General features: G+C 42.7%; 1 protein-coding gene across 17 annotated transcripts in view; it reads left to right on the forward strand.

Moving 5' to 3' along the window:
• The first annotated feature begins 221 nt into the window (after window positions 1-221).
• The window catches only part of LIG4 (DNA ligase 4), a 44407-nt gene continuing 18532 nt past the window's right edge, over window positions 222-26096 (forward strand). For 2 of the 17 annotated variants that reach the window (XR_015053005.1, XM_085862890.1), the window contains exons 1-6: window positions 644-668; window positions 17063-17568; window positions 18160-18499; window positions 20029-20129; window positions 20596-20795; window positions 21060-21927. Coding sequence is in view for 16 of the 17 variants with exons in the window: in XM_085862890.1 (XP_085719016.1) it covers window positions 17105-17568; window positions 18160-18499; window positions 20029-20129; window positions 20596-20795; window positions 21060-21927 (1973 nt within the window). In the remaining variant the exon portion in view is untranslated. Of the gene's footprint in view, window positions 311-544; window positions 669-10243; window positions 10385-10420; window positions 10442-16773; window positions 16912-17062; window positions 17569-18159; window positions 18500-20028; window positions 20130-20595; window positions 20796-21059; window positions 21928-26096 lie in introns of those variants that run through there. The other 15 variants (XM_085862898.1, XM_085862899.1, XM_085862895.1 and 12 more) reach the window with 15 other exon arrangements.

Consider the following 26096-nt stretch of genomic DNA (forward strand, 5'->3'; position numbering starts at 1 on the left):
CAAGCATTGCTTTCGAGCGCGACGCAACTATTTGGGGTGTATTATCAACTTATTTCTGAGCTTGGTTGCCCCCTCGTTTTTTTCAAATTTTGGTGTAAAATAAACGTCACAGCTATTAAAACGTTCCATTCCTATACGAGTGACATAGGCTTCAAAAATGCTACTGATCAAATGAATAAATGATCGAAGTATCACTGCGAATGCATTTCCTCGTTTTTCGTAACGAATCTGGCGGTCAGAATTCGCGAATCTACAGTTGATGTCATGAGCTGCCGGTTTCATCGTTTGTTCTTTGGAAGTCGTCGGTGAGGTAATATAAAGTAGTACATCACGAGTCCCCTTCATTGAACCGTATACAAGACTGAAGAGATTATGAGCGGTGCGAGTTTGTCGCCATCAAGCGCCAAGTTGGGAAGCCCACTCGCAGCAGATACATTTCGACTCGTGTGATAAATTCCAGGGAAATGTTGAAAATTGAATGTTAATTTTGAGTTGAAAGTCAAAGTCCATGGGACACACTTTTTCATATAAACCTAACGCAACGTGTGGGCGTGGTGAATCATGCACTGGGCTTAGCAATATGGCGGCGTATGCGTTGAGAAGGGACAGTGTGTCCTTGTCTTTCAATGGGCCTGTCGTGTCGGAGGTTCCAAAGCCGAAATGTAAAGGTCGTTGTGATGATGTGTGATAACGTGTACCGTATTAAGAAAGGAAATGGCAACGAATATGCTGATACATCTTATTACCACAGGCGAAGTGTTTGTACCTCTCTGTGTGCCAAGTGTTGCATTAAGGTTTTAAGGTCCCCAACCTGACTTGGACTCTGCGTGAGACGTGGAATGTAAGGACGGTTTTTATGCAAGCTCCTTTACCTTCTTCCACATTTTATTTTTGTCAACCATTGATGTAACTATCGGTATTTTTCCTTCACTTCTCCATGGCTTTTGATACCGTCGATCATAACGTTATTCTGCATAAATTATCTCGTACTCTGGATTTGGAGGCAAGGCCTTGGAGTGGACGCAGTGACGGGCTGCTCTGGCACATGCTCCCATACCTCACCCTTGGAGTCGTTTGAGAACTGCCTTACAGATAGAAAACAGTTTGCTGTGTTAAATAATTGTGAATCGAGCCATAAACTGGTCACATGTAGTGTCTCACAGGGCTCAATATCAGGGCCTCTGATGTTCATCTATATATTACTAAAACTCTCATATTTATATATATATATATATATATATATATATATATATATATATATATATATATATATATATATATATATATATATATATATATATATATATTGGGTGGTCGCGTCGCCAGACTACCCTTATTCTCAGGTTTTCCGTCTGTATGTAATGGCTCTGGAGGCCAGAGGAGTCAACCGATTTTGATGAAACTTGACTGGTAGGTTCATACCAGGATCTAGTTGTATGCTTTTGAGCACCGTTGCTATGGACGCCACCGTTGCCTAGCAACTGGACTCTGAAATTTTTGAAAAAATCCGAAAAAACTTTTTTCGAAAATCAAAAATCGGCTTCCGCGCTTTTATGCGCACTATAATCAACCTCTTTGTCAAAAATTTTCAGCCCGATCCATCAAAACCTGTATGACTAGTGTGCAATTATATAGCGACCACCCATGTTGCCTACCGGCTTGTTGGATGGTTGCTAGACTACCGTTATTCTCAGGTTTTCCGTCTGTCTGTATGTATGTAATGGACAGCTCTGGAGGCCAGAGGAGTCAACCAATTTTGATGAAACTTGACTGGTAGGTTCATACCACGATCTCTTTGTATGCTTTTGAACACCATTGCTATGGACAGCACCGTTGCCCAGCAACAGGACTTTGAAATTTTTGAAAAATACTTTTATATATATATATATTTTTTTTTTTTCGAAATCAAAAATCTGCTTCCGTGCTTTTATGCACACTATAATCGACCTCTTTGTCAAAAATTTCAGCCCGATCCATCAAAAACTGTATGACTAGTTTGCAATTATATAGTGACCACCCATGTCGCCTACCGGCGCATATATATATATATATATATATATATATATATATATATATATATATATATATATATATATATATATATATATATATATATATATATATATATATGTCGGGGATTGTATGTACTCTAACAGCAACCAAACATGTCTACTAGTGTTTGGTTAAAACTCTTTAGTTTCAATTGGAAAGAGGGAAAGGATAAATCTTCCCATTAGTTTATCTGTGCACTGTCAAGGAACTTGTTTTGACATTGTTACAACACAGCTGGCCTTGTCGACCGTTTGAATGACCTTGCTAATCGGGCAGCTGAGCTACCTGGAATCTGTTGGACTACTGCCCAGAACTGTTAAGGCCTAAACAACATGTAGGAGGCTACCTTTTAAAATTCTTTAAGGGAATCAAGGGTGTTGTTTCTGCACTCTCTGTGCTCTCTTATCAGCAGTACTGACAGGAGAATGCAATAGATTAATGAATGGTAATAAATCCTCTTTGACACACAGTCATTCAAAGGTCGCAGTAAATTGAATATAAGGCAGTACCGAAAGACCGCTCACCAGAGGATTAGGCTGGGTGGACTATTGTGTTCAAAGCCTGTTGTCTCCATATGCATATGTCTGATGTGAAATAAACCCTTCTCTTGGTCTACCAAGATCGGTGATTAACAAAGCTTGACCTTAATCACTGTGGACCTCACCTGGATCTCAACATATGTATATATATATATATATATATATATATATATATATATATATATATATATATATATATATATATATATATATATATATTCCTGAAATACAGCCAAAACGGTACACGATAGCGCAAAAAAATTTCGGCCCACCTTACTCACCATTCTCTTGCGGTGTGCAGTATCAAGTTTCGTTAAAATCGGGCAAAGAAAAAATTCTTTAAAAAAGTGAATTCCCCATTCAGTCAACTACTCTTCCGGGAGAATTTGATCATTGCAAACAACCTCTGTGGTATAGTTCGCTGGAGCTATCTTTTTTTTTTTCTTGAAATGATTTATTTTAAAATCTCAAACATTTAGTATAGACAAAGAACGATTTATTTTTTAGCATATACAAAAATATACATCGCCATTTTGATCTAACACTTCCTTGTTCATTAATAAATAAAATTGTGTTTAGAAGATTAAGCACAATAATTTCTTCAACTTTCTTTTCTCCGTTTTTTTTTTCACATTGATGCGCAATATCAAGTTTCGTTGAAATCGGGCAATGAAAAAAATTTAAAAATCAATTCCCGATTCAGTCAAGTATTCTTCGGGAGTATTTGATCAATGCAAACAACCTCAGCGGTATAGTTCGCTAGAGCTGTCTTTTTTTTTTTTCTTGAAATGATTTTTTCATCAACCGCTGTCACAACGGGAAACCAAAGGGTTCACGGGTCGTCTAGTAGCTTGTATTAATGATTTCCATGAGTCCTCCAATGTATTCTCCTTCATATTGTTTGCTGACGATTCAAATCTCTTTTGCTCACCCAGATCCATACATTCTAGTTGAAACAGTCATGACTCAACTAAAAGGTGTTTTGATTGTATAACGGCTGATAAACTCTCATAGAATTTAAATAAAACCAACTGCATGGTTTTTAGTAACACAATCTCCATGCTTCCGGGTAACACAATCTCCAGTAACACACAATCTCCGGGTCTCCAGTAACACAAGGAACACAATCTCCAACCCATTCTTATTCACAAAAAAATGTTTATTTAAAGTAGCAAGACCACCACATTTCTTGGTGTTGTAATTGATGAAAATTTGTCATGGACAATGCATGTGAATAACTTCTGAAAAACTATTTCTAGAAGTGCTGGTGGCATCATCCATCAATTGGGACCATACTCTGTGCAGAGCGTTGGTGCTGCCTAAGCAGACTCCTTGACTATTGGACACAATCCTGGATGGGTCGCCACTCCAAGACAGTATACCAGCAAGCTGGCACTCATTTTTCCAACCTCGGAAGGATGACAGGCAGAGTCAACCCCACCTGGTATTAATTCAACAGCCAAGTCGGGTTTGAACTCAGGATCATAGGATCCTAAGCCCACCACCCTAACCATTAAGCCAACACCAGGCATGGCATCATCAATAAGTTAAAAAAAAAAGAATCCCCAAAGAAATATGTCTCTCATTATATTCTACTCTGATCTTGTCTAAACTGAATTATTGTTTACTTGCTTGGAGAAATTCCTTAAAGTTGCAGATCGTTAAGATTTTAATGATTTAAAACTGAGTTGTGAGATTTATTTGCAACAAAGGCTCTCGATATCAAACAATTTATATCTTGAAAACAAAATTTTAAAGATGAACGAATTGTACATGTATCGGTTGGGAATCCTTATGTTCCAGCTAGATAGACAAGAGTTATCAAATAACTTTGTGCAATTTTTCACCAAAAATGATTAAGTCTATGATTACGATACAATACAAACCAGGATGCTCCACCTCCTGCAAGTTACAACAAATTCTGTAAAGTAAACGTTAGTTTTTGCGGAATCCAAATTTTGGAATTCATTCGACTTGAACCTGAAATCAACTCCTGGCCTTTATTCATTTTATTTTTATTTTTTTATTTTTTGCTTTATTTTTTGTATACCTTGTCGAGGCTCATGTGAGAGCTAACACACAATGCACAGCAAGGGGGCATGAGACAAGAGGGTGGGAGTGGGAAGGACAAAACAGTGGGGAACAGACACATTAGGACATCTGTGGAAGGGAGAGGGATGGGGCAGGGAAGATTTGAACGTAAATTGAAATCGGTACTATTGAAGAAATATGGAGTTGACACATCGATAATCATATTCTGTTCACCAGTGTTCCAAGTAAGATAATTTCAAGATAATGGTGAAATTTGTACAAGTATTTACTGCAGCTCTATCTCTGTCTCAATCAATATCTCTATCTCTAGCTCTCGCTCTCTGTCTCTCTTTCCTGTTCCCCATCTTTCTCCCTCTTCTTTTTCCTGTATTTATTCTTCTTCTTCTTCTTTCACTCTAAATCAGTGTTGTTCCAATAAGTCCAAGTGTATGTCATACACGTATGTATTTCACTTACATGTATGAAATGGGGATCTATGTAATATATGCCTGGCTTTTAACAAAGACTCCAGGCAAAACCAGGCAAAACAATCATGAAAGAGGGAGGCAGAAGTGGACGAAGAGAGAGAGTAAAAAGGATCGAGGGTTCCGTTCCGGTCCGGCGATAACTGATCTACTTTTAAGGACACTATGAGATCTTCAACGTCCACAGATGGGACAACCAGTTTAACATCCAAAGGCATAGACAGTTTTCTTGATCAGCTATTCAAGTTCTTCCATCAAATGGCATCACGTAAAGAGGACTACTCCCAAATTCAAGCCTTGATGGAGGTGGAGAACCATGTTCTGCTACGCTGTTAGCAATCGATGGTTGAGCATTGGCCCTGTATTGGAAAGAGTGATAGAGCAATGGAAAAGTTTGGTTGAGTACTTCACTGTCTTCCTCCCAAAAGAAAATGTGAAGCTGCTTATCTCTAGTCAGAGATACAAAGACATTAGAAAACAGCTGTGTGACCTGACCCTGCTCAGATTGCACTTCTTGCAGTACCTTACCAGTGCATTTAATGGGTTCCTCACTCTTTTCCAGTCTCAAGAGCCACTCATACATGTCCTTTATTCAGAGCTCTCAGATCTCCTCCACAACACTTCATATTGTCTTTTTCTTCATATTGCTGGTGCTGTTATGAAGACCATATTGTCTTCATAACTCTTTTATTACTTTTTTGTATTTTATGAATGAATGTGGAAACAACCTTGAACTTCAACGTCAATTAGCACACTGATACGAACCATACCACTTCGGCCACTATGAATTGTACAAATATCGATTGGCTCACGCACAGCTATTTCACCAGGCCTAAGCTAAAGCTAAGGTGTGAGCTCACCAGGCCTAAGCTAAACCTAAGGTGTGAGCTCACCAGGCTTAAGCTAAAGCTAAGGTGTGAGCTCACCAGGCCTAAGCTAAAGCTGAGGTGTGAGCTCAGCACGCTTGAGCTAAAGCTAAGGTATGAGCTCACCAGGCTTAAGCGGAGGTGTGAGCTCACCAGGCTCACTTGTCTGTGTGTGTGTGTTATACTGTCCCATCAGTGATTACTCAATTTACATCTCTCTGTCAGGCAACATGGACCAGCTTTTAACCACTTATCCAAACTTTCTCTTCCTCATATGCAGGGTGCCCAGTGGTCCCACATTTCCCACATTTTTGTCAGACCTTTAAAAATTGTAATGGCTACAGCAGATTTTTTAGCATTGTTAAGCCCAAAAATCTGATAGGGTTTTGCACCCCTGGCCTCTGGAGCATTTTTTTAGGTGTCATTTAATGCACTTTCAATCTTTCTGCTGTGGTAATAAATATAAATAATTGATGGATATCATGGTTATTATAAAATAACACATTTCTCTTCATCATCATGTTCACTGTGTCTGTGATGGTTTTTTAATGCTGAAAGTGTAAGACAACACCATATTGTGATTGCATATTTATAAATGGCTATTAAAAGATGTACCATTTGAGGTACTTATTTGGAATACTGGTAATGCTGGTACATGTAATGTTAACATTCACAACAATTTAACTTTCATATAAGGTGTTTTTTCCCCTTTCATGATACATGTATATTGGATTGTTGCTTGGCATATACATGTATATACTATTCCTTAACCTATTTGCTTTCCTGCTTACAGGTGTAGCTGTAGAATCTGTTTTACAAGCAAGAGAACATGTTATTAATTCATCAAAATGCCACGACATACAACAAAATTTAATGAAAATTGGATGAATAGTGTGGACAAGAATGGGCATGCGCTTCGCCAGTGGGTACAAAAGAAATCAGACCAGGAAGCTCATTGCGCGTTATGCAAGAAAGACATTGATATTAGCAATGGTGGTGTTTATCAACTGCAAAGACATGCTGAAGGAACAAAGCATATTAGAGTGGCTAAAACTGCAATTGCATCTGGACAGTCAAAGCTGAAAATTGGGTCAGGTGGGGTATATTTGTCACAAGCATCAACCTATGGAGCATCCCAAAAATGGACTCTTTCACACCAGGATAAAGTTACAAAAGCAGAAGCTATATGGGTCATGAAAGTTGCACAAGACAATTTATCTTTCAGATCATGTGATAAGATAGCTGAAACATTTCAATAAATGTTCGCCGACAGTGATGTTGCAAGGGATGTGAAACTTAACTGTAGTAAAGTCTCATATGTAGTCTCACATGGACTTGGTTCTTTCTTTCATGAAGATCTTGTTACAAAGATTAGGAACACTTCTACATTTTATGCCATCTTGTTGGATGAAACTACTAATGACCAGATGAAAAAGCAACTAGATATCCATATTCGTTTTTGGAATGATGGATTGATTGACACACGCTACCTGAAGTCAAAGATGTTGGGTCATGCAACAGCTCAAATTCTGAGGGACACCCTTTCAGACGCATTGGAAGAAGATGGTCTTGATTTTAAAAAACATGATTATGCTGGGAATGGATGGACCTAATGTAAACAAAGCATTATAGGAAAAAATGGATGCAGACTGCAAGGCTGCAGGTTCCCATGGGCTTGTTGATGTAGGATCATGCAACATACACACAGTACACAATGCATTTGGAAAAGCAATAGGTGTTCTAGAATCGTGAGGCATAGACAGTTTTCTTGATCAGCTATTCAAGTTCTTCCATCAAATGGCATCACGTAAAGAGGACGACTCCCAAATTCAAGCTTTGATGGAGGTGGAGAACCATGTTCTTCTACGCTATGTTAGCAATCGATGGTTGAGCATTGGCCCTGTATTGGAAAGAGTGATAGAGCAATGGAAAAGTTTGGTTGAGTACATCACTGTCTTCCTCCCAAAAGAAAATGTGAAGCTGCTTATCTCTAGTCAGAGATACAAAGACGTTAGAAAACAGCTGTGTGACCTGACCCTGCTCAGATTGCACTTCTTGCAGTACCTTACCAGTGCATTTAATGGTTTCCTCACTCTTTTCCAGTCTCAAGAGCCACTCATACATGTCCTTTATTCAGAGCTCTCAGATCTCTTGAAGAACATACTTAAGAAATTTCTGAAATGTGAAGTCATAAAAGACAAAGAAGGCCAAGATTTGCTTGATACTGACATTATGAAGAAGGACCTGATGTTATCCAATGACCGCATTGCCATTGGTAAATCAACAAGACAGCTTCTGCCAAAGAAGAACATCACTCCATTGGATAAAGTTGGTTTCTTCTCAGATGTCAAGGATGCATATGCTGCTGTAGCAAAGCATTTGATTAATCGCCTTCCACGAGACAATTCTTTGCTGAGTCGATTACGTTTCTTACATCCACTTACATCTTACAACAAATCATCCATACATGATATTTATGCAACCATAGGCTATACATGTGCTAAGTAAGATGATGTAACCATACAGACACTATATTGTTTCATGTAGTAGTTATTATGTATATTTTTTAATTGAAATAGGTGGATATAGGATGTTTACTGCTTATAATGTTGATACCATACAATCTGAGCACCCTAATTAGTTTGATAGCTTTAACTGCATTCAAATTTTGAAATCCCACATTTTTTTTGGCAGCCACTGGGCACACTGCTTATGTGGTAAATTAAATTGTAATTGCCAACAGCTGGGTGTTGGTACCTCTCTCACCAGCCATAGCACTTTGGCAAAGGATTTCCGTGACTCCATGGGACTGACTCGATCTGTGAACTTTCCGTTATGGATTTCTCCCAATGGAAACCCTCCCTTCTGGACTTGGCGATTACCAACTACCCCACTGATATCTCTTGCTCTTCCTTTGCTCCAATTGGCACATCTGATAATGTGCTTGTGAGAGTCAACATCTCTCTGGCTATTCTCAGGGAACAGTCTCACTATCAGTCATGCTCTTTCTTGGGCAAACCAAATTTCAAAGTTGGCCTCAAAAGCCAGTCATTGACTGGGCCTCCTCCGTTGTGTAAAGTCCTTCCTTTGCACAGCTGAATTCCTATCCACCTACAAGCCCTCATCCACAGCTTGATGGAGTACTGCTCTTTTCTTTGGGTTGGCGCGCCTGCTTCACACCTTGCCCAGCTTGATGCCGTGGAAACCAAAGCCTTGAAGATTATTGGGATCGGAATCTCTTGCGATGAAGCTGAGTTGATGGGCTTATCGCTTTCCCCATCGTAGACCGATCAATGATCTCTCTGACTCTCTGGAAAATTATTTTTATCTCTTTGCTAATAACGCCACCCTCTGCCGTGACATCCCTCATCCTTCAGATAGGCAGGCAGCAGCCTCTTCCCTCCTGACATTGATAGAATAATGAGCTAGTCAAACACTTGGAATATGTATTTCAATCCCGACAAATCTCACTCTCACTCTCTCCCTCTGAAAGGACCGCATGGTAAGCCCTCCTATTTACTTTCACAAGAATCCTCTTGAAGAAGTTCCGTCACTGGCAAACCTCCAGCATAACCCTCACTGAAAGAGCATAACCTCATCACATCACATCATCACATGATTAACCTCACATGTCACACGTCACATCATGTCACAATCTCTCCTCACATCGCACATCATGTGATGGCCAGATTCAAAAGATTCAAAATTCCTGCCATAATCTGCACAGCCATTGTGTCCGTGGTACAGCTGCATCCTCAGCCATTGATGGTACCCTGCAGCCTTATGCTGCATACAAAAAAAGAAGAACCCTCCCCAAACCCTCTTTCCAAATTTCCAGTTTTTCCTTCTTGAGAGTTTGTGACTCTATCCAGCTTTTCTTCGCCTTGTGTCCTCCCCTAGCCCTCATTTTTCCCTCCACGCATTATTTCTCCAAGTCACAGGTGCTCTATTCTGTCCCTGAACCTTTCCTGTTGGTGTGTTTTCCCCCCTCTTTATGCTGTTCCTTTTGTTCTGTTACGTCCTGATCCGTTCTATGTTCTTACGCCTCCATGAGCCTCGATATTGCAAACAAAAAAGAAAATCTTACATGTATCCATCATCCCTATATCCAATTTCTGCAGTTACATTTACTAGTTTGATATAAATGCTGTCGTCGTCACCGTTGGTGCTGCTAAAGCGGTCTCTTCGTGAGGGTTATGCTGGGTGGTTTGCAATTGCCTTCAAAACAGTCAGTCAGGACAGGGATTTGTAATTTGTTCTTGTGCCGCAGATAACTCACCTAATCTTTGGCAAAAGACACCGTGGCACCTTTGACAATCACTAAGGACAAATGCTGCCAGACTTGTCCTCCAGTTCAACATCCATCTGATGACTCGTCCTTTCTGGGAAACACCAAGGTGACAGCTTGTAGGTGGGTTGAGATTCAAACCCAGGCTGGACTGCTGAGATGTGCATGCAGATACCTCAGGTATCCTGCCAGACAAATAATATTATACTGTTTACAAAACTCCATCAGAGGTCGAACCATGTTTCAAGCCATACCCTGGGACTATAGGTCAATTATATGGAATATAATATATCGACTGTAAACAGATTGAATCCCCTGTCAATTTATCTTACTGTTTTGCATCAAAGTATTGATAAAACTTTTATACTTCTGTAGTTGTGTAATCTACGTATATAATTACAGTGTCAGGACACCATCTGAACCTGACTGCCTCTCTGCCTGTCTCTCTTCTCCCTCCCTGTTTTATCACGAGGTCATCTCACTCATGAGCTTTTGTAATTTTTGTGGTGAAACTAACTTCGAAATCTGCAACTGTCTGAAAACTGGCAGTCTTTTGTCTTGAATTTGACTAAAAACTGTTGGATTGTGCTTTCCAGGCTGGGCATTGAAACTTTCCCAAGCTTGGGGGTGTAATGGGATGTTCGCTTTTAGTCCTGGAGGTCAGCAGTTCGAACCCCAGCTGAGTCCTACCAAATACATAAAAAATGGGATGTCCTGCTTCCTTGCTTGACCCTCAGCATTTAAAAGGATAGAACACAGACAAACAACCATAGGTTGGCAACACGAGCATAGACTTTGATTGGCCCAATGGCTACTTCCCCCATTGAAGTTCCTTGTGAGGAAACATAGTGAATAAAAAAAAAATTGTATACACAGTCAAGTCTCATGGAAGAGATAGGACGAGTACACTGAACGGATCAGGACGCAATAGTACAAAAGCCACAGTAGAGAGAGAGGGGGGAGCATCAACAGCATAGTTGAAGGTCAAGGTAGAGGCAGACTTGGACAAACAATGGGTGTGGGGAAGAATGGGGGGCAGGAAAGGACAGATGTGGTCGACAAGATAGATAGACAGGCAAACTCTGGGATTTGTCGGGATTGAAAGATATATTCTAAGTTTGTGACCAGCTTGTGATTTTGTCAAGGTATGAATAGACGGAAGAAGCTGCTGCTTGCCTATCTGAAGGATGAGGAATGTCATGGCAGAAGGTGGAGTCATCAGCACAGAGATAAAATGGATTTTTCAGAGAGCAAGAGAGATCATTGATGAAAATGAGGAATTGGACCAGGCCCAATACACTGCCTTGGTGCATTCCAGCCTTTTCTTTGTTTTTAACTCACAAATAGAGGGGAGGGAGAGGAAAGGGGAGAGAGGGGAGAGGAGGGAGAGAGGTGGGGGAATGAGGAGGGATGGGGGGGGTGAGGAAGTAAGGACTCTGAGAGCGATGCCTCACCAAACGTCACTATACACTCCGAGAAGGAGGTGGGAGCAAGGTGGATGGGGGAGAGAGGAGGGAGGGAAGTGGGGAGGGGGTTGGGAGGAGGTAAACATGAGGGGAGGGGGTTCTGGACTTGCGTTTGGTCGGGGGACTTGTGGAGAATTGGGGGGGGGTAGTGCAGGATTTAATGAAATGGGGTACGTCAATACAGCATGCGGAGATCATCCGGAGATGTCCATGGGGGATGGAAAGGGGAGGGGGTATGGGAGGAGGTAAGCATGAGGGGAGGGATAAGGCTGCGTGAGGGGAAGGGAAGGCAGTGTGAGGGGTGGGGAATGGAAGGGCGATAAAATGCGCCCAAACAGAAACATTTTCTTTTTAATCACCAGGTTCTACATACAACCGGGTGGGAGCATTGAAAACCCACCTTATGCACCTGGCAAAGGCTTGCCTGCATGCATGCTCGCACATGCAGCAGCCTTTGCACCCCCCCCCCCCGATCGGCTCACTCCAAATCTGATTCGTAGATGCTACACTCTGGGGAAGCTATTTTAATTTCAGCACGAAACGATCAGTCCTTAACAGAGGGAGAGGGGTGGGAGAGAAAGAGAGGGAAAGGGGTGGGAGTGATTATTTATGGCTTGTAGTGGATCCACACACACACACACACACACACACACACACACACACACACACACACACACACACACACACACACACACACACACACACACACACACACACACACACACACACACACACACACACACACACACACACACACACACACACACACACACACACACACATACACACACACACACACACACACACACACACACACACACACACACACACACACACACACACACACACACACACACACACACACACACACAGACACACACACACACACACACACACACACACACACACACACACACACAAACACACACACACACGTGCATACAAACAAACACACACACACACGTGCATACAAACAAACACACACACACACGTGCATACAAACAAACACACACACACACACGTGCATACAAACAAACACACACACACACACGTGCATACAAACAAACACACACACACACACACAAAAGACTTTTTTGATGAGACAAACACAGCCACTGAGCTTTGGGGAAATTCTATCACTTCCCAGGGTACCAGCGACATCACAATAATGGTGCTGCTTTTTTCACCGTACTCAGTGGAGCATTTCTTAAGGAGGGAGTAGATGAGATGAGAGGATCCCATTGAGAGTCACGCCTTGGTTACGAGAGTAGACAAAGTCAGGAAACCATGTGTAGAGCTGGCCTTGGATGCCATCAGCAGAAAGTTTGGAGAGCAAGCCAGGGTGGCAGACTGTACCGAAAGCTCGAGATATATCTAGAGACGGCACTGATCTCATGCCTGACATTGAGGGGCTTCATCCATTGTTGGAGAGAGTTGGAGCAGAATATCAAAAGTGGGATGACCAGGTCTGAATCCAATTTGGTGATCTGAGCTGAGACCGTTGGAGAAATGGAAGGATTTCATATCAATTGATGTCATCAGTCACATGGTATGGGAGCCATATTGGATCATAATAAAACCTTTAAAAACCACCTCCTCTGAAACTACTTTACTGATTGATGCAAAACTTTACATTTGTGATCGACTACATGTAGGAAATTTAATTTGATGACAATGATGCCATTGATCACACGGTCTGGTACTCCTGCTCTCCCTCTGCTCTGATTGGTTGATCTGATCATATACTTGTAAGAGTCAACATGTCTGGCTATTCTAAGAGAGCTGCCTCAGCAGTGGTGGGTCTGGCAGTTCACTCAGGCAGATTGGCAGGGACTGCAAGCAGCCATGAGCCACATCTCTTCAATTAACTCAGCCAGAGCATTCTTCCACAGAAACCTGCCCTCTCTTATGCACAGATCCATCCCTTTTGATCATGTTTGATCAAAAGAAAACTTTTGAAATCAACCTTCTCTGAAACCGCTTCACCTATTAATTAGAAACTTAAAATATATGATTGACGACCGATGGAAAATTTGATTAAAATTAGTTGATCTGAAACACAATATGGCTACCAGTGATGCCCTAATACAGAAAGTGGGCAATATCTCAAAAAATATGAATTTTTGACACCTTGGAGTTGCACCTCATCAAATAGGGCTAATTGTGACATAACAGAAAGTGACCATCATACTAGAAGTTCACAATATCTCTAAAACGAAAGCTCATAGACAGCAGGGTTTTGCACAACAAACATCATGTCAATACGATCTGACATAAAATGTGTATTCTAAATCCAGCTCTTGTTTTTAACCATGAACCATCAGTCATGCCACTTTTTGGCAACAAGGTTGGTGAGCTACAGGATCATTGTTACTGTATTGTTATGTAAAGCACTGATGTCTGATTTCCAAGCAGATGGTAAGGTGAAACTGGGTAGAGTGAGTATACAGAGCAAGGAATGTTGGAGACAAGATTTGGAAGCAAACACAGAATTGAGGCATTCAGCCTTCTCACAAGTGGAGTTTGCTATGGTGCCATTTGAAGAGTGCGAAGGGATGGAGGGGGAGCATCCTCTGGAGACAGACTTAAGGTGGCACCAAGCTTTAGAGGGAGACGAGTTTGAAAGTTAAATCTTGAGGTTGGACAGTTGTTTTCTGGCTCTCCTAATAGTGGACACGCACGTGTTGCGGGGCTATGTGAAATGAGCCAAGATTACCTTTGGTCGAGTTTGCTTTCCAGGAAAAGGTAGGTTGTTTCAGAGCAACCGCCTCACGACAGGATTCAGCCTACTATTGGTGGAAAGAATGCTCAGTTAACTGGAGATGAGATGGGATGAATCTGTGCATAAGAGAGGGCAGGTTTCTGTGGAAGAATTCTCCAGCTGAGTTAATTCAAGAGAGGTGGCTCATGGCTGCTTGCAGTCCCTACCAATCTGCCTGAGTGAACTGTCAGACTCACCAATGCTGAGGCAGCTCTTTTAAAATAGCCAGACATGTTGACTCTTTCAAGCATATGATCAAATCAACCAATCGGAGCAGCGGAAGAGCAGGAGTGCTTAATGTCCTTTATAAAGAAAGCTGCCTTGTGGGAAGACCAAGGCACAAGTTTCAGCATCCTTTCATCTAAACCTCAAACAATTTGGCCATGTGGAGAAGCTTAAGGGTTGGCTTGAATGATTCGTGAACGGCTAATGAGTGCAGAGCGGGCAGGGCTTGGTGATGTCAAGGGGCAGGGTGTCAATCGAGGTATTAAAAGGAGCTCCAACTACAGTGGATCTCGAACGAGGTAGTGGAGCCAACACCTCCCACAATCACCCCACCCATTCCCTCCTGCCCAGTGCTGCTACCCCAGCATTGTACCAAGCTCTCCCTTTTGAGTGACAGGGCACAGAATCTACCTGCTTCTTGTTTTCAAGGCCCACTCATTCGGACTTCAGGTCAGGTATGGAGCATGCGCCAGAGCAGCGTGACGCTGCGTCCACTTTCTGCCGGTATTCCAGGGGCCTCCATCTGGCCATCCCTCAGACAGATGCCTGTCCAATCCCCATCTCCTTGAGATGCTAATCAACCTGCTGCAACCACAAGGCACCTGGTCGACACATTGGCCTCCTCTACTCACGAGGCTCCCTCTCTGAGAGAATCTAGTGTGCAGGATTAATGTCAGGAAAAGGAGCCACATGTCCATACAGCCGCAGCTGATGCTCACGGACTATGCAGGTAACAAATCTCATTTGAGTCTCTTTCAGCAACTGCTCGTTGGACACAAAGTCCGACCAGCGATAGCCAAGGATTCTCCAAAGAGGCTATGGTACCAAAGGAATTGTCTCCGTCTCAGATCCCTGGTCAGAGTCAAAGTCTCACATCCGTAGAGCAAGACCAGAATCACCGAGGACCTGAAGACTCAGACTTTGGGCCTCGTGCACAGGTACTGACAGCAATACACCCCATGATCCAGTCAATCCATGACTCCCCAGACCTGACCCAGACGTCTATTTATTGATCTTTGGCTCACAGCCAGCAGATACATTAATATTACTGCCAAGGTAAGTGAATCTCTCCGTGACCTCAACATCCTCACCACAAACAGGTACAGACAAGATGGCAGCATCCAAGATGTCATTGAAAGCCTGGATCTTAGTTTTGACCCAGGAAACCCATAATCCCAGCGGCTCCGACTCCTCATTCAGCACCTCGAGGGACCTCAAAAGGATCTCCAGAGTCTCTGCAAAGATGACTGCATCACCTGCGAAATCAAGGTCAGAGATCTTGATATTCCAAAACGATGCACCACAGCTTGATCTCTCCGACATCCTTCCTAGAATCCAGTCCATACAAATACTGAAAAGTGTGGTTGCCAGTACACACCCCGAACGAACTCCAGTAACAATTGGAAATAAGTCAGAGATGGTACCACCACATCTCACAGCACTCTCAGTACCAGAGTGTAGTTCAGAAATCAGATTGATCCGTTTTGGTGACGCCCCACGAAGATCAAGAATCTTCGGACTTCTAGTGCCCAAATGGGACTTGGTGGCATATTCTTGTCTTGTCGAACAACTGTATTTGGGCTGCTTGAGGCGTTGACTTCGATACATAAGATCTGCCATCCGTACGAAACCCCAGGGTGTGTTTTTTTATTGTACTTATGATTGCATGAGTGCCTTTCCTATCCTTTCCCCTCTCCATTTTAAGTACACATCCTCCAACGAACCTATGGAAGTCAATGTTGCTTCAAAATTCAACAAAGTTTGTAAAAACAACTTTGTAATGTAGTGATTTAATTTGTTTTGGTAAACATTTTATCTTGCAAGGACAAAAGTGTAGAATATTTATGGAGTTTACTATGAATGTCTTTGTCAGCATCATCGTCACAAACTGTTAAGACTGATAAGGTTTCTCGGTGAAGTAAATCGATGGAAAGGTAATTATATATGTTGACAGAATTGACTGAATAACATTGTGGTTGTATTATATGTTGACAATATATGTTGACGGAATGATAGAATTGACTGAAGTTTCTGGTTATATTATTTTTTTTTACTTCCAGTAGGTGTGTGAACCAACGACTCTGAGCATATACACCACCAGTGTGTGCAGCAAAAAGGCATATAACTCAAAATTGCATGAATTTCGATATTTGTAAACCTCCGCATGCACTGTCCAAACCCAAGAGTTCCTAAATGAGGTATCATCCAGCATTATACGTGCTTTGGTTACGATGTTTATTCCGTTCAGACACAACTGTACAACTTACATTTTTATACATACATATTATTCATTATTATCATTTATGTTTCGAAAGGAGGCATGCGCACAATATTGCTTCTCTATTGCAGACAAGTTGGTCAATTTCCTGTCTGGGGGCAGTGGCAGGCAACATGACAGATGCGACGACTCGCGTCACATCATGCAAGACGGAGCCTTCTGTAGCATCCCAAGTTCCATTTGATGACCTATGCAATGTGCTCGAGCGTGTGCGCAAGGGAAAGACGAGGGATGACAAGATGCGGCCTTGGCGTGATTTCATCGCTGGATGGCGCCGCTTCCATGCTGCGTTGCATGAGAGTGCAGCCGGCACACAAGCTGCTGTCGAAGGAGACACGTTCTTCCCGGCATTGCGTCTCGTCTTGCCACAACAGGATCGAGATCGACCTGCCTATGGCCTCAAAGAGAGTGCTCTTGGCAAACTGTACGTAAAGGTCCTGGGACTGCCTACGGACAGCAAGGATGGCCGCCGACTACTGAACTACCGGGCACCAACGGGTGGTGCATCCAGGACAGATTCTGGGGACTTTGCCGCAGCCATTTATGCGGTCCTGGAGCATCGCTGTCCCAGCAAAGGGTTTGTTGGCCATGTTTCCTTCTTATGAATCTATTTACATTTTTCATTTGTTTGTTATTTTCAGCTGGGCACACATAGAAACTTAAACCAAGATTATTAAGCCTCCCCCAAGAGCAGAGGAGGTTTATTGCTGTTGTAGGGTTTGTTTTGATAATCGTTGCCCTCAATTTTTAATGGTACCACAGGGTTTTAGAACCCTCAGGGTATTAAACCACCATTTAGAAAATTATGATTTTTTTTTCTTTTCTTGCTGCGACACTCAACACTCCAAATTTCCAAACTGTATCAATTTCCCAGCTGTATTTTGGAGCCCGCTGGGACTTTTGGAAAGCAAATTTGCATCAATAATGTGAAGAGAAAGTATGTGAGGTTGACCTAATTTTTTTGATATTTGAGCTAATTTTTAAACTCAAGACCTAATTCGTCATTTTGACATTTTCACCATAACTTGACTAAAGTTCGTCCGATCGTAACAAAATTGCGATCGTAAAAAAATCCGATCGTAAAAAAATTCACCATTTCTGACCTTGCTCTTCCATGAGCAATGATTTTATGGTTTTCTTTTGATAATTTTACACCTGTGTCCACCAGGGGCCTCTCAATAGCTGATATAAATGCGGAGCTGGATGCGATGGCAGCGCACAATTCTCATGGCCGTGCAGACATGCGGGCTGTCCTGCAGAGACTCCTGCACAAGACCTCCGCCTTGCAGCACAAGTGGTTGGTACGCATGTTGCTGAAGGAATTGCGTCTGGGTCTCGGTGAGCGTGCAGTACTTGCGACATTTCACCATGATGCACCTGAGGCCCACTCCGTGCTTGGAGACCTGAGTCATGTATGTCGCCTGCTACACGACCCAGCGGCTTCTTATGGAGATGCAGAAACGCAGCTTGGAGCAGCTTGTCGACCAATGTTGGCCCAGCGCGCGCAGGTTTGAAGGCCAATGGGGAGAAGCAAGAGCAGAATTTACACCAAATGAACAACACAACCATAAATATATATAATAACAAGCTATAGCGTGGAGTCAATAGCCTTCATCCATGGACCTTCGTGTAGTGTCACCACTAAAATGTGTTCATTTAGTTGCTGTGGCATTGGATGAACTTGACGGGTTGTAATGTCATCGCAGTAGGTTATCCTAGTAATAGTACTTTAATAACGATGTTTTTTTCCAAACGCCTCTCAGGTCATCAGGGGACCCCGCGTCTAAACATTTTCACACAGAATGTTACTTTGGACTAAATTTAGAGTTTTAAAAGCTGTGGTGTTTGTGTTAATGGAAGTTGGTAAGTATGTTGAAGCTTCAGACTCATTAACCATCTAGGACTGTGGATTAGTAGCATGGATTTAATGTGTGTGAACACAGCATCTTCAATGTTTGGGATGGCACAACTTGCAGTCTGATGGTTTAACTTGTTATCCGAGGGCGCCATCTGCAGTAATTCTCATAGCAACAGTGGACGCTCGAGCCACACCCACGCCTTCCCGAGATAGCTGACCTGTCATAGCTGCACTGTTTGGGTACCCAAAGTCTTGGAAATCAATTCAGATTAGCTGCTACAGATTATCTGTGTGAACACAGCTGATGTCCTGAACATTTTCTTCGGTGAAATCTTACCTCGTACAAGCACATTGTTGGGTGCCGCCGAAGTAATCCTTGATCAGGACAGGAATGTTAACTTGTAATAGACTACTCTGTTTGCAAGGTGCCATGTGATCTTCAACATCCACAAGTGAATGTTAGCAAACAGGACAGCCGGCTTAATGTCCTCTACTGAGGACATCCAACTTGCTGGTGATGGAACACCTTGTCTATGAAACACCAGGATGGCACTTTATAGTTTGGCTGATAATCGAGCACAGCAGCCATCCTACATTTACCGAGTTGAGCTATTAAATAATTTAACAGAGTGAATGCGATTCAAACTGCGGAGCTCGGCATAATTTCACGCACTAGTGGTTCGGATTTGGTGCAGAGAGAGCCACCCCTGGGAGGAAAAGAAGGGCGGTTGTGTGCTTGGAACAATTTCACATCTGGAAGAAATGCGGCATAATGTATCAATAAATTAAATCGACAAAACGTTGCTTGATGTATGTTAGCCGCACTGGGAAGCAAGTAGAAGCTGATCGTTTGGAGGTCAACCCTTCATCAGAGCCAAAGAGGTTCGCCAAGTAGCTGTGAAACTGGTCCGGCAGTTGAGTGGTTGCATGGCTTTGGAGTTACTCGCATACGACCATGTGTGTAACGTACTTCTTTGGCTCCGCCAAAGGGTTAACATCTGAAGCTTGCGCTTCTTCGTGCTTCCCATGGTGGTTAGCATATATCAATCGGCGTTTTGTTGCTTTCATCTATTGTTCTACCTCTCCGCCGATGCAGTCTTTATTCTCTGTAATATATGAAGACTTGTTGTGTCAGAACATCAAGAAAGCTTTGCTTTAATTTTTTTATTCCTCGGCCAGCTAGGAGAGATTCAGCAACTGATGGGAAACGTGCCATTCTACATCGAGCCAAAGCTGGATGGCGAACGTGTACAACTGCACAAGGACGGAAACTCATACCGGTATGTAATCACGAAGGCCACAAGCTCACACAGCCACCTTGCATACCACATTTGCCACGTGAGCACCATTTATACCAAAAAGGCCTTTTGCTCCGACGAAGGGTAACGCCCGAAATATCAGCTTCTCCTTGCTTCCCACGACGGTTTGCATACCTTGGTCAACGTCTTGTAGATTTCGTCCATTGTTCTACCTATCCACTGACGCAGATCAACACTAGATTTCCTGAGCAAGACCAGTTCTTCATTCTTCCTACAGTACCTGAAAAGTAGTTCTTACATTTTACAAGGCCATTGAATTGTTGTTGCTTTTTTTAACCTTTCTCTTCTCAATTTACCACCACTACCTCACCCTCCCTTCTCCTCCGCATTATATACACGTTAATGACGTGTGAAGACACTTCATATGAAAGCCGTATGATTTTTTTTTTTGCAGGTATTTTTCACGAAACTCCTTCGATTTTTGCAGGTATTTTTCACGAAATTCCTTCGATTTTAGCAACGAATTTGGTACGTGCCCAGGAGCTGGCACCCTCACACCCTTTATCCAAGGTGCATTTGCTGCCAACATTCACGACTGCATCCTGGACGGAGAGATGATGGTGTACGACTCCCGCATAAAGGATTTCATTGCCAAAGGTGGTGGATACGATGTGAAGAAGCTCGTTGGTAAAAATTTGTCTCTTTCTCTATTTTGGAATTTGCTTGAAGTACTCTTCTTGTTACGTGGCTTTATACAAGCTAAGAGTCTGCATTTTAAGCTTGTTTTGGCTTGGTTACCCAGCCTGAAGGCACAGTCATTTCAGGCAGAGATCAGGTACCTCCTGAACTTTTGATGAATTCGTCAAAAACAAGATCTCTTAAACGAAATATGTGTTCTTGCTGTGTTGAATGTTTTTTTTTTTCTTTTGCCTTCTTAATCCTTGCCCCTAGTAAACAATGGAAACCTCTACCCCTGTTTCTGTGCCTTTGATCTGCTCTATTTGAATGGGAAACCGCTGTCTTCTGCACCGTTACACCTCCGTCTGCAGAAACTCCACTCCACAATCGCACATTCTGTTGACGGTCGAATGGTGATTGTAGACCGCTGTGAGGCTAGTTCTGTTAAAGAAGTTACGACTGCCTTGAACAATGCAATTGATGGATGTGAGGAGGGCATCATCCTGAAGCAGCCGAGTTCAGTGTACAAGCCTGGAAAGCGAGGCTACGGCTGGGTGAAGATCAAACCGGAGTATGTCGATGGACTATGTGATGAGCTTGATTTACTCATTGTCGGGGGCTACTGGGGTAAAGGTCAGCGCAAAGGCATGGTTTCACACTTCCTGTGCGCTGTTGCCGAGGATCAAGGCAAAATCGGGTCATCGCTGGAAGCAGATGAAGAAATGGTGACCACCCCAGAGGAACACACAGCAAGAAGCCTCAAGCCACGTTTTGTTACACTGTGTCGTGTCGGCTCAGGCTGGACAATGCGGGAACTAGCTGATATGGGAATGAAGCTTGCACCCCATTGGAAACCTCTATGTCGAAAAGACCCTCTTCCCAGCAACATCATCATTGGTTCAGAGAGGCCCGAAGTTTTAATAGCTCCAGAAGTATCTGTGGTTGTGCAGGTCCGAGCAACTGAGATTACCTCTAGTAGGCATTATGGTGCTGGTATAACGTTGCGCTTTCCTCGTATTGTGAGGGTTCGTGATGATCGTGCCTGGAATGCATGCACATCATTGGCAGAACTCCGTGCCCTGCAGCACCATGCTAGCGGCAAACTGGCCACTCGACATGTGCACGATGATGGCAGTACAAGGTAAGTCCTTGTTTGCTTGCGTGCTTAGGTGAATGTGCTTGCCTCTTCGCATGTCTACATCATATGTTCCTTTTGAGGGATTGATCGAGGAATGAATAGCATCAAAATTTTGGTGTGTGTATATATATATATATGTATATATATATATATATATATATATATGTATATATATATATATGTGTGTATATATATATATATATGTATATATATATATATATATATATATATATATATATATATATATATATATATATATATATATATATATATATATATATATATATATATATGTATATATATATATATATATATATATATATATATATATATATATATGTACATATATATATATATATATATATATATATATATATATATATATATATGTATCTATATATATATACATATATATATATATATATACATATATACATATATATATATATATATATATATATATATATATATATGTATGTATATATATATACAGTCAAAGCTCGTTACTATGCCACCTCGCTTCTATGCCACTCTCGCTATTATACCACTTTTGCTCGGTCCCGACAAAATTCAATACAAAATAAATTTACTATGCCACCCCCTACTCTCGCTACCATGCCACTACTGTGTGACTGTTAAAAGGCACGAGTCGTGAAAAAGTCTGTATTGCGCAGTGCTCGATTATCACACTCACGTCCAAAGGCGAAGCGACGAACTACAGTCCAGCTGCGCACAACATAACTCAATACGTACGCACATAGTCAGACTGTGTCAAAACACGTGATTCTTCTCCCCGATGCCAGCCACAACAAGCCAATCACAACACACACAACGAGACACAAAAAAGCGCGAGCACACACACAGACACGCAGGCACACGTACAACAGTGACATCATTTTTTTTCAAATTCAGCCCATAATGTCAGCTCAGAAACGCAAGCGAACCGACTTTACGCTGAAGGAGAATAAGGAGATCATCGATGCCGCGAAGAAGGAGCCGAATCAGTCCAAGTTGGCCAGGGAGATTAGCAAGAAATGGGGCGTCGAAGTTAAGAGAACCACCGTGAAGGGCATTCTCAGCAAGAAGGATGCAATCGAGGCTGCAATCAAAGCTGGATTTCCATCGAAGCGCATGAAGTTGACGCAGGCTCACGACCCGAAGCTTGATGAGGGAGTGCTCATGTGGCTGAAGCAATCAAGAGGACAGAATGTGCCTGTCAGCGGTGATCTGATCAAGAAGGCGATGAAACTGGCCGAGCTGATGCACATCCCAGACTTCATAGCGAGCGACGGTTGGTTGGGCAATTTCAAGAAGCGCCACGGCATCACGTTCAAGACAGTGCAGGGCGAAGCTGGAGCGGTGGATTCGCAATCCCTTCTTGAGTGGCAACAACAGGTTCTCCGGCCCTTACTCGGGCAGTTCTCCGCAGACGACGTCTTCAACCTGGACGAGACTGGACTCTTCTGGCAGCTGCTTCCGAACAAGACCATGGCTTTCAGGGGAGAGCGGGGTACTGGAGGAAAGAAAAGCAAGCAAAGGATCACTCTTCTGGTTGGGGCAAACATGAGCGGCAGCGAGAAGTTCCTCTTCTGGTGATTGGCAATTCCAAGAAACCCCGTGCCTTCAAGAACAAAGAGATCCCGGTCAAGTACAAGGCGAACTCGAAGGCGTGGATGACGGCGGAGCTTTTCGAGGAGATGTTGCGTGCGTGGGACGGACGACTCGGCCAGCAGGGACGCAGAGTGCTGGTCTGTCTCGATAACTTCTCTGGCCACCCTCCCGAGCTCGAGCTGAACAACATCCAACTGGTCTTCTTCCCACCCAACACGACAGCCAATTCGCAACCAATGGATCAGGGAATCATAGAGAACCTCAAGCACCACTACAAGAAGCTCCTGCTATGCCGCCGGCTTGAGGCCATAGATGAGGGAAAGGAGTTCAAGTTCACGTTGCTCGACGCTCTTCACGTCGTCCGGCGTGCTTGGGAGCAGGTCGGCAAGTCGACGATCAGGAACTGTTTCGCGAAGGCCAAGTTCATCGAAGAGGAGATCCAAACTGAGCCACAGGATGCGGAGCTGCCCGACATCTGGGAAGCTCTGCCTGCCGAGGAAAAGATGCACGAGAACGAGGAGATCGAGCTGTCTGACTTTCTCGAAGCCGACGAGCGCCTCGCGACTGGCGGGTATTTCACGCTGGAGGAGATTCTGTGCAGTGAGGAGCCGGTGGAAAGCGAAGATGACGAGGTAACTGTCGAGGAGGAAATCATTCCGTTTGAGGAAGCCCAGCGCGCTTGTAGCACCGTCCGGAAGTTCATGCAGCAGAGAAGCGGGAAGCCCGGTGTGATGCAAGCGTGCGATCGGCTAGACATCGAGATGCACGAGATCCGCCGAAAGAAGATGCGCCAGCCGACGATTCTTGAAAGCTTTGTGCGTCGTGAATTTCTCGCCATGCCATATGTTAGTGTGTGAACTCTGTTTGTGTGTGTATGTTCTCCGTTCGCTTAGCTTATACAACAGTCGTGCCTTTTACTTGCTGGAATAAATTTTGTCTAAAAATTAACTACAGATGGGTAACTTGAGAAAATAAGGCCGTTTTTACAAAATCTCGTTACTATGCCACTCTCGCTACTATGCCACTTTTGCTCGGTCCCGACGGGTGGCATAGTAACGAGCTTTTGACTGTATATATATATATATATATATATATATATATATATATATATATATATATATATATATATATATATATATATATATATATATGTATATATATATATATATGTATATATATGTATATATATATGTATATATATATATATATATGTATATATATATATATATATATATATATATATATATATATATATATATATATATATATATATGTATATATATATATGTATGTATATATATATATATGTATATATATATATATATGTATATATATATATATATGTATATATATATATGTATGTATATATATATATATATATATATGTATATATATGTATATATATGTATATATATATATACTCAGCAAAAATAAAAACTTGACACTCATTATTTGTCAAATAGTGTTTAGAAACTTTTCTTGAAAAGGTTCTTGTTGTGATTATGGTTAAAGGCATTGTCGAGGGCATTACTTCACACATTCATTCTACTGGTCGGGCCTACGTAGCACGTAACAGAGCACTGCACGCTAAAATCACATTTCCACGTGACACAAGTCACGTGGCCTATTGATACACCTGCAATTGATCTCAAGGTAGCAGAGGAGAGTATCATCTCAGGAAAACAAGGTTTTATGGTTAATTATTCGTTAATTTGCAATGCCACGACTGTCAAACATTCAGCGTGAACGTGCCATTGGCATGCTGAATACGGGAACATCCGTCACTGACGTTGCAAGGGTTTTGGGATGCAGTCGACAGACCATCCATAACCTCCAGACACGTCTCCATCAAACTGGCACCACAGCTGACCGCCCCCGTCCTGGTTGACCACGTGTTACGTCACGCGCAGAAGACCGACAGATTGTCTTACGTCATTTGCGTAATCGGTTTGTCACTGCCACATCCACTGGGAATGAATTGTTTGGAGGTGGAGTGACTGCCCAAACCATTCGAAATCGCCTGCGCTCTGCTCGTCTTCATGCACGGCGGCCATATCGTGGACCAATTCTAACCCGTTTCCATCGACGCCAACGTCTTCTTTGGGCATGACGGCACCTGAGATGGACCCAGCGAGATTGGAATAGGGTTGTGTTTAGTGAGGAATCAAGGTTCACACTAACTTTTGCTGATGGAAGGGTTAGAGTGTGGAGAAGACGAGGAGAACGCAATGCCCAGTGTTGCGTACAGGAAGTGGATCGCTTTGGGGGTGGTAGCATTATGGTTTGGGGTGGTATCAACGGTCATGCTCGATCCCGACTCATTGTCATCCAGGGAAACCTTAATGCGGCAGCATACAGGGATCAGGTGCTCGTTCCAGAGCTTTTACCATTCATGGCAGCTCATGGCCCAGGTCTGACTTTCCAACAGGATAACGCCAGACCTCATACGGCCAATTTAACAACGAATTTCCTCAGGGACGCTGGCATCAATGTCATGGAGTGGCCCTCAAGATCTCCTGACCTCAACCCCATAGAGCATGTGTGGGATGTGTTAGGCAGGC

This window comes from Eptatretus burgeri, chromosome 17 (genome assembly GCF_056783735.1).
Source record: "Eptatretus burgeri isolate ZD-2024b chromosome 17, Ebu_testis_v1, whole genome shotgun sequence".
Classification (NCBI taxonomy): domain Eukaryota; kingdom Metazoa; phylum Chordata; class Myxini; order Myxiniformes; family Myxinidae; genus Eptatretus; species Eptatretus burgeri.